The following is a 10,354-nucleotide window of genomic DNA, read 5'->3' as shown; positions in this document are numbered from 1 at the left end:
GGTCCCGCCCCCTCCCCTCCTCCCCGTGTCTGCAGAGTACTACCCCGGCCTTGTATCCTCACACCCCGGGGCGCATCAGGTGCGCTGGCACGGCACGTTGCAACATGCTCGGCTCTCGACTTTTGCCGTTAATCCCATCAGCGATGAGTGCGCCGCACAGACCGGGAGACTGTAATGGGTTGTGACAGGACCCGTGTGCTGCAGGTGCAGGCTGGGAAAGTCAAGCAGGGTTTACTGTCGGTGCAGGAGCAAAGGTGTTCTCACCTGAGGACGCAGCTTCCAACCAGTCTGCACCAGGGATTTAATGTGGACAATAAACACCTGAGAGCAGCAAAACTAAATGTAATGTCCAATTAGACTGTAGTGGTATGGTTCAGATAAATATCATGTCCTCCTGAGACCAGGACTTTAGTTTGGTTTGCATTTTAAATTTCTCCTAGGTAGCCTATTTGAGATCAATAGGACCTGATATGTATAAGAAGGTAAATATTGTCCCAATGTCCTCAAATTAGACAATGATAAAGTTCCAATGTCCTTAAACAAGACGACAATAAAATCCCAATGTCCTCAAACAAGACGACAATAAAGTCCCAATGTCCTCAAACAAGACGACAATAAAGTCCCAATGTCCTCAAATTAGACAATGATAAAGTTCCAATGTCCTTAAACAAGACGACAATAAAATCCCAATGTCCTCAAACAAGACGACAATAAAGTCCCAATGTCCTCAAAGGAGACGACAATAAAGTCCCAATGTCCTCAAAGGAGACGACAATAAAGTCCCGATGTCCTCAAACGAGACTGCAATAAAGTCCCAATGTCCTCAAACGAGACAGCAATAAAGTCCCTGTTGCATATAAAAACAGCCACAGAACATTAAGAAAAACAAAGTCAAGTCAACCTGCAAAACACATGACCTGGAAAGAAGCATAACTTCCACTTAAAAAGAGACTTTTTGAGGTATTAAAATATTCCTGTGTGTCATTACAGGCTGTAGGGAGACGTTATTATCTGTAATTAAGTTGGATTGTTGCGTCACTGGATTGTGCATGTTGGAAGCTGTCAGATCCTTTTTAGTGGAGTTTCAGTCAGCACCATGAGACCTGCAGCAAACACTGTCTCTGCTGCTAACTATAGTAGCAGGAAGCTCATTGGCTCATCATGGGCAAGTGTTGATTTCAATGAAAACCTCAATGAACTTTAGTGATTAATTATTTTTACTTGGTTGATCCATCTATCCATTTTCTGCCTCTGTCCTGGTCCATGCTGTATTTGTTTAACTTATTATATCAGTAGGAATTTTTGCTATGAGCCTGAGGCTTTTAGCTATAGTTCTTATCACTTATTGCATCATCAAATAATCTGGCTATTTGTTGACACAGTTTTAGGCTCAGCAGCTCTGTTTAGCTCATGTTCAGCACTCAGCCAAGGCACACTGACATTATCATGAGGAAATTCTGTTGGAAAAATAGTTTCAACATATTGACTCTTCATACAATGAAAAGTATACAAGGAACAAAAATACTGACTCCAGGATGTCAGTTAGTCATCAGGTCCCAAACGGTCATGTTTAAATGGAATGTGTCAATAGATAGTTGATGTCATTGTTTAAACATTCTTTTTTCCCATGACATGTCAAAACATCTGCTCTGAGAAAGAGTGACAAAGTATCCCTGGTGTTACTCGTCTGTTCTCAGGACAAAAGTCCCCTGTTCTGTCAGAGCTAGAGGCTGAAGACATTGAGAAATGACTTCTGGGAACTGCTGAGAGGTCTTAAACAAACACTTAATCGCAGAGGTGTGGACTTGAGTCACAATACGTAGACTCAAGTCAGACTCCAGTCACAAATTTGTTAACTTAAGACCTGACAAAATAAAAAACGACTTGCAATTCAACTTGGACTTTAACGCCAATGACTGGGACTTGAGCCCTTTGACTTGGAAAAAAAAAAGATACCTTCCCTCGAACCCAAAGATGAAAAAGTATATCATTTAAAAAGAGTGTCACAAATGAATTAATGTCCCTTGATTTCCTTAATTAACTAACATTAATGCTATCATTCACTGCAAGTTGACACTTTATTTTATTTAGGTTAAAGAACTCTGGCTTTTTTCATGCACTCAAAACATAAATTTATCTCAAATTTCGGTTATAAATTGGTAAAATCCATGTTCGTGATTACTAGGGCTGCGACTACGACTAAGAATATTCTTAGTGGACCTAGTCGATAGTCCCAAATCATGGACAAATGGTGTGGTAGATTGGTCACACAAACACGGACTTTTCACCAGGAGATCCCTGTTTATATCCCATGTGAAACCAAAAGTCAACGTAGTGATGTGACTTTATCTACTTTACCTAATTATGCAAAGTACTTTACACAGGTACTTTACCTAATGACACAAAGAACGTAAGTTTACGTCCTATATGTGGTTATCTTAACCAAAACTACAATCTTTTTCTAAACTAAACCAAATATTTTTTTTTACTCCGCACTGGTTTTGTGAGTGGACATCTGTTTTAAAACTCCGGTCTACTCGAGCATAACCACGGGGAGGGGGGCTGCTGTCTGAAGGCTTTAAACATGCCATCATTCACCCTCTCATCAAAAAAGAAAATCTTGATCCATCTGTTCCTGGTAACTACTGTCCAATATCAAAGCTCTCATTTTTATCAAAAGTCCTGGAAAAAGTTTCCTCTCCTCATCTCCTTCCTTGACAGTTACAGCATCCTGGACAAATTTCAATCAGGCTTTAGAAAACATCATAGCACAGAATCCACCCTGTTGAGAGTAACAAATAACCTACTATTATCCTTAGACTCGGGCTGTTATGCCACTCTGATTCTTTTAGATCTGTCAACAGCATTTGATACTGTGGATCACTCCATTCTCTTGGACCGCTTGGAGCATGTTGTTGGCATTCAGGAACGGGCTCTTCAGTGGTTTGCTTCCTACCTCTAAAGCCGCTCAGCCTCTGTCCAAATTGGTAATGTGTCCTCCTCCTCTGCTCCCATCTCCTATGGTGTTCCCCAAGGCTCCATTTTAGGCCCAATTTTATTTTCACTATACATGCTTCCATTAGGCTCTATACTAAGGAAATACAACATATTTTATCACTGTTAGGCAGATGATTCCCAGTTGTACCTCCCTTTGAAACCATCAGATCCTTGCAGCATTAATTCACTATTACTCTGTATTAATGACATAAAATCTTGGATGGTACGAAGCTTTCTCCAGCTGAACCATGACAAAACTGAGGTCCTCACCTTTGGCCTTACAGACATTTCTGCCTCTGTTACCAGTGCTCTTGGTCCTCTGTCTTCACATTTAAAATCTCATGTAAAGAATCTTGGTGTCATCTTTGACTCTGGCTTTAAATTTGATAAACAGATCAACTCAGTTGTCAGCTCAAACTTCTTCCATCTAAGCTCCATTGCAAAACTTTAATCATTTCTGTCCATAAAAGATTTAGGAATTCTGGTTCATGCTTTCATCTCCTCCTGATTACAGTATTGTAATTCCCTCTACACCAACATCAACCGGTCAGCTCCATCACGCTTGCAGCTCATTCAGAATTCAGCAGCAAGACTCATTACTGGTACCAGAAGAAGTGATCACATTTCCTCTGCATTGGCCTTGCTTCACTGGTTACCTGTAAAGTACAGGATTGATTTTAAGACTCTTTTATTTGTTTAGCACTACATGGACCAGCACCAGATTATATTTCAGAACTCCTCACTCCCTATTCCACCTCTCGTCCCCTCAGATCCACTGACAAATCACTGCTTTCTATCCCACTTACAAAGTTAAAAACCAGAGGTGACAGAGCTTTTTCAGTTGTTGGTCCGAAACCCATCTCTTTGCCTTAGCTTTTGGTGATTCATCATGAAAACATTTTTTTTGATATTCATCTTCTTCATTGAATTTGCTCAAGGCCAACTCTACTGTCTTGGTTGATTATTTTCTTGGTTGTGCGTAACTGTATCCATTGTAAAGCACTTGGTCAACACTTGTTTTTAAATGTGCTCTATGAATAAAGTTGACTTGGCTTGTAGCACCCACTAGTGGCGGGTGGCTGCATGACAGTTAAACTGCCTCATACATGAACAGCACACTGATTGGTTTGACCGTAATTTACACCCCTGACTTTATTGCACTTGGTCTCTATTTGCTTTTGTACATTGTTGTATTACATATTTGATGAATGATGCAAACATTCATGTAATGCACTACTGTATATATATATGTGTGTGTCTTTGTATTTTAGAAGCCAAGATGAAATGAAAAATGACTTTCAAACTCTTGAAGGTTTGTGCACCTATTTAACAATATATGCAAGAGATTTCTTTATATTCTTATATCAAATCTAATCATGTTTTCTTCCTGTAAAACAAAATATGACATGGGCTTTATGTACGCTAGTGTGAACCAATGTCAACCAATGATATTAAGACATCCACCTTCAATGTGCAACCTTTAAATGCACAGAGCTAAGATTAAGTTAGCTAGCTAGCAACAGCATGCTACATCGGTGTGTCTGTTTCCCTAAAGCTCTCGTGTATCTTGGTTCTCTGAATTTGTTGTGCTCCCTCTGAACTGTGATTTTTTTCTATCTCTGCTATTTTTTTTGTCATATTTGGGTAATAAATTTGAAAACTAAATAAAATCTTGGCAAAAAAATTTGTCAGATTTGGTTTTTCCACAAAAACTTCAAAAATAAATTCATACAATGTTAGCTGCCCCCTTCTTTATTAAAAAATCCAGAATGTGAATATGCAAACATTTTTACAATCAACAGCTTAAAGCTATGTAGTTTTTACCAAACAGCAGCCACTGTGGCAGCAGGAAGCATTGTGAGACAAATGTGGCAGTAGCACAATAAGAGACGTCATAAATGTCTGCTTTACTGTGTGTTATGTCTCACACATTCATCTCCAGCCTGAGAACAAGAATTTGATTGACAACTGTTCAACTATAATTGTTTTGCATGTGACAAATAAAGACTTGAAACCTGATTTGAACTATGATGTTTATTAGCATTCACCTGAAGCAATTACAAGACATTTGAGAGGTTCACAGAGGAATGAAATACACAAAAATCATTCATTAAGCAGCCTGGACTGCCCTTTAAACCCTTCACTAGGAGTCACACTGGACCCAATTTCAGAATGGAAAAAAAAACAAAGCGAGCAAAACCAGTTATCAACAGTGGAAAAACCACAGAGGGGAGGAGAAGGGAGAAGAATAAAGAGAAAGGGAAGGAGGAGAGAATCTGTACAGCACATGGAGGGAAGGAAAGGTCACAAGACAGGAGAGGATGGATGATCTGCCACACCTGTGAGCTTACAAACCGGCAAACAGCAGCGGAGGGTCGAGCCCCGGAACAGCGCCGGGCACTCAGCACCGCAACACGCCACACCATGTCACCACCGCACTGCACCGCATCTTAACAGCTAACCAGCATTACTCAACTGCTACACAACTGCGCCTAGTGCACAAAAGATACACAAGAAAGAGGGTTAGAGTCATAGGAAAGCAACTTTAACCAGACAGAAAATAGAGATATGACAGAAAAGAAAATGTATGCTGCCGGATTAGCAAATCACAAATTAAGTGGCACAGCGATACTTAAATGTTTTACTTTAATGTCATTGTACAGTAAACCTTTTTTTTAATTTCCAAAAAGAGTGGTCTAACATAGCTGTAAAGGCTTTGAACGTCCAACATGACACCCTGCAAATAAAACTCATATCCATCTAGAAAGCGTATTAAACAAGGGATTTCGATAAGAACGCTACGTTAATTAAAAAAAAATTAAGTACAAATGTAATCCAATGGAAAAAGCCCAATTTAAACGAGAGAAGAAAAAAAAACACCTTACAAATCCCTTTCGAAATGCTCAACTTTACAAACGATGACAATGTCAAAGTTACAGAATGTGTAAATTAAGTCAAATTTAAAACATTTTAGACCAAGTTCCAATAACCTTTCAGTCTGCATTCAGTGGTAATAGTGGAGTCCACTTGCTCGTTGTGAGACTCATCCTGATGTCCTCAACAAAGGCTCAATCATCTGAGATCTGGAAGGAAAGACAGAGCAGAGTTAACAAGAGCAAAACAAAGAGGTTATCCCAACACCTGCAGCTGACCTGGGTATTTAAATGCAGTACTGGTCTGACCTTCTTTCCCCTGATGCTAACATTTATCAAACTGCATTTCCTGTGCATCCATCTTCATGTATCATACCTAACATTTCTAGTAATGTTCACATTTCTTTACCCCCCCCCAAATAAAACTAGCTCTAACAAGACTCTTACACTCGGGCGAATTTGAAAAACAAACCTCGGTTCCCTTTGTGAGAGGCGGAGGAACCCACAGGCACAGGTGGGTGCAGTGCTCAGTGCATCTGCCTGTGATCCCCGCGAACGTACCTCACCACACCACCTCATACACCAACTGACAGCCCGAACCACCGCCATGACGACCTGCTCCATAGCAACCACCGTTGCCTTGGTGACCTGCTCCTTAGCAACTGCCATCGCTCTCAGCAACAGGCAGGTCACATGGGCGGGTCACACACTAACTGCTCTCACACTGCCACACCCCCATCTCCTCCTCCTCCTCCTCCTCCTCCTCCTCTCTTTGCAAACAGGACTCCGCAGCTTGGAGGAAAGAATTCCACATTTAGGTGAACGTTTTTTTTTTAGTGAAGCACCCCACGTCCCTCCCATACACACTATATGTACACCCCATTTTAAATATATGATACATTATGTAACATAAAACCCAAATCTCTCATGTGTGTGTGTTTTACATTGGCTGAAGAAGGCAAAGTAAAGCACACACAGACCTCAGACTGTAGACTATATCAGTCCCAAGCTTATTTTATGTTTATAAAAACATTCAGGACTCTGCAGTCTTTGTCGCTTGTGAGCAAATGACTTTAACGTGACACAAAGACTGCAGGATATCAACCCATGTGATGACAGATGGCCATCTCAGATATAATATTTGCAACAACATCATCCACCCTTCCCCTTGAATACCGTCATGTTGTGTCCAAGTCTGGATTAAGTCTCTGCTTCGTTGTCCTCTGGAGATTTAGGCCTACTCTTGGATTTGGAGCGAGACCTGGATTTGGACCCTCTGTTGGAAGGCGGGGTTCGACTCCTTGACTTGGAGGACCTCGACCTGGAGGGAGACTTTGTCTTGCTCCGCCTGGGGGTCCTGGACTTGGACTTGGATTTGGACTTGGACTTGGATTTAGACTTGGACCTGGACCTCGACCTGGATCTGGAGTCGGAGCGAGACCTGGAGCGGCTGTAGTGGTGGCGGCTCCTGGATCGGGAACGGCTTCTGCTCCTGGAGCGGCTTCGGCTACGTCTGCGGCGGCGGGGACTGGCTGAACGGCTGTGGGCACATAGTGAAACACTTCAGTAATCAGCAGGAACAAATCAAAGTAACATGGACACTGACAGATGTAATCTAAGAAGTACACATCAGTGTTTCCACAGAATTAGAGATCTACATGTGGCAGGATGAGCAAACTTTGCGTGATTTGGTTTGTGTGTGTGTGTCCTGACTCCTTTTTAAATGTGGAGGTTGTTACGGGTCCATGAACACATCGCAGGCAGAGTGCTCTGCGCTCTGAGGGTGACGCAATGAATAAGAGATCAGTACACATGTTCCAATAGTGCTCCTTAAGATCAAAATCCTAAACATCAAAATCAATATGTGGCGGCAGCTGTTTTGTTATCGTGGCTGGCTGCTAAAAATTAATATATGGGAAAACCTGCACATTAAATTTAGGGATGTCCGTGATCAGTCTACTAGCTGAATAAATCTTGCTACCCTTGCTCATTGGCACCAGAAATTCTACTATGTCAAACATTATCATTTCTTGCAAAATTATGGCAAGTTTTTTAAAGATATATTTTCCTAAGAAACACTGTCTTCAACAACTTAATAACTTTTAGATAATGAGTTGTTTTCATGTTTTGTAGGATAATGTGCAATGTTCATAAGCATGGTGCAAAGTTCCACATGAATCAGCTGTATTAAAATGAGTGTTTGGTAACTAAAAAATGTTATTAATGGCTTCAAATGGCTCTTTTAATGTAATCAATATTTTTTCAGATACACTTTAAACAAACACATTAAATTGTGCTCCATTTTGACTGTTTTCTGAATGCTATCTTACCTTTAGACTAGTCCGATGATCTAACTTTAAATGGCTGTTTAAACATTCGGGAAATAAGTTACTAGGATCGTCCCTAACTAAATTATTTTAATGACCAACCACCTGATAAAACTAGGTAGACTGGGTGCTACAAAGCTACAACCATTAGACCGAATCAGGGTTGAAAATTAGCACCAACCAAATGCTGGTAAAATGTTTAAGTGGCTGCTAGATTTGCTTCAGTCACCAGCCTGAAAAACAATGGTAATGTAAATGTGGACAAAGAAGTTAATTTCCAACCCTGCCAACTGATTACCTGCTCAACATAATCTGTGGATTAGGCCTAGTAACATCAGATAATGACAATAAACGTTAGCTGAGGCCCTAAAGTGATATTAACACATCAGTCTGTGCATTATCGCACACATTATTATAATAATGACATCATGATGACTGCTGTGCAGTTATGTAATTTCGCAATGACAGTATTTACTTAATGATCACTAGAAAAACAAGCAGTGGTTCAAATTCAATCTGTTAGTTTCGCTTTGAACCATGTGCTCTTCTTCGCTTTACAACGAACGGGGTTCATGATTTAACCTAGTCACACCAGCGTTTACCTCCTGCTCCTGCGGCCACCGTACCCTCCTCCGTATCTGCGCGGCGGCGCACCCCTCCGGCTGTACATGGAGTCCGGGGGTCGTCCGTACCGGGCCATCTGCACCCGGAGCTCCCGCCCGTCCAGCAGCGCGCCGTCCATAGCGTCCATGGCGTCCTCGGCGTCACGCTTGTCGAGGAACCGCACAAAGGCGAACCCGCGGCTCTCCTTGGTGTACCTGTCCCGGGGGATGTACACATCACCCACACGGCCGTACTTCTCAAATACCCGGCGCAGAGTCTCCGGCGAAGTTCGGTAAGTCAGGTTATCCACTTTGAGGGAGGTCATCCCCTCCACGTCTGGTGGCGCCCTACCGTAACTGCTCATTTTCTTCGTCTCCAGGCAACACAGCCGGACAGGAAAGTTGAAACCAGTTAGACCCTACCGTTATGTAAACGGTTACGGTTAGTTTGCAAATCTCCCGCTGGTGTATCCGGTTCAAATTCTGTCTGATTTTGTTTAATTGTTTGGCACTGGTTGTCGGCCTTGTCGCGCGCTGCTTTCACGTGAAATGGCGGCAAGAAAGCTTCCTCTTCCCTTTCTTTGCGCCCGCGTTGGCCTCCTCTGATTGGCTGCTCGACTGTTCAGTTACCGGTACACTGCCCTCTGTCGGCGGGGAGCCGCTTATGGCGCCTGTAGTGGACTGGTGTCCCGTTTAGTTAAATTTAAAAATATCATAGCTTTTATTATGGGTTAACGGTTGTTTTGTTGTATATGAACTCCAGATATTATTGCCGTGTGGACTATTGAACAACTCTCACAGTCTGTATCCTATATGTTGCGACAAAACGATTTTAGAAACATAGATGCTTAATTGGCCTCTGCGGCGCCGCCATATTGGAGAGGTCAAGACTTATCTCAAAACAAATGACAGTAAACGGGGAGCTGCAGTTTTTCTGAATAAAAAGCACTATAATGTTTATATTTCGCAACTGATTATAATGAGTCGTTTTTATATTAATGGGTTTATGATCTACGTGTAGTAGAAAAAAACGTTTTATGTCCAATTTATTTTCAACCTTGATATTTATGCTACAGTGCTACAGGAATGACTTTTTTGTAGGCCGATAAGGAAGTTAGCATCACACTGGTTCCCTCTTCAGAAAGCCAACGGGATTTTTCCATTGGATTCTGGATTACCTTAGAAAACACCCTCTGTGGCAACCAAACGTTTATGATACTTACACGTTTTGTTCAGCGAGATAATCTGCACAAATCAACAAATTTGCACGACACTGTAAATTAGAAAGTACTCATTTGAAGACATAAGGAATTTATCATCAGCTCATTGAAGGACACTGGGACTTTATTATTGTCTTGTTCAAGGACATTGAGACTTAATTATCATCATATGTAAGGATATAGGGGCTTTATTATCCCTGACAATGTTTAGGTTTTTATACGTATGAGGTCCTACTAATCCCAAATAGCTAGGAGAAATTAAAAATGCAAACCAAACAAAAGTTCCAGTCTCAGGAGTTTAAACCACACGTTATTCAGTTTATAAGCCTAATATA

The 10,354-nt window shown here is 41.4% G+C and overlaps 1 protein-coding gene across 2 annotated transcripts; it reads right to left on the bottom strand.

Moving 5' to 3' along the window:
* Nucleotides 1–5,016: 5,016 nt before the first annotated feature.
* Nucleotides 5,017–9,356, bottom strand: srsf2a (serine and arginine rich splicing factor 2a). 2 transcript variants are annotated; one of them, XR_004500826.2, is made up of 4 exons: nucleotides 8,800–9,350; nucleotides 7,047–7,410; nucleotides 5,988–6,080; nucleotides 5,017–5,489 (listed from the first exon to the last, which is right to left on the bottom strand). XR_004500826.2 is itself a non-coding variant. In XM_033612046.2 (3 exons), exons 1-2 carry the CDS (start codon nucleotides 9,162–9,164, stop codon nucleotides 7,071–7,073), a joined length of 705 nt encoding a protein of 234 aa, XP_033467937.1. In that variant the 5' UTR covers nucleotides 9,165–9,356; the 3' UTR covers nucleotides 5,017–6,080; nucleotides 7,047–7,070. The 2 variants fall into 2 exon arrangements, 1 of the variants encoding a protein (XP_033467937.1); XM_033612046.2 differs by having other exon boundaries at nucleotides 5,017–6,080; nucleotides 8,800–9,356.
* Nucleotides 9,357–10,354: the final 998 nt, after the last annotated feature.

The sequence above is a fragment of the Epinephelus lanceolatus genome, chromosome 21 (genome assembly GCF_041903045.1).
Source record: "Epinephelus lanceolatus isolate andai-2023 chromosome 21, ASM4190304v1, whole genome shotgun sequence".
NCBI lineage: Eukaryota > Metazoa > Chordata > Actinopteri > Perciformes > Serranidae > Epinephelus > Epinephelus lanceolatus.
This window is presented reverse-complemented; position numbering and strand designations above follow the sequence as displayed.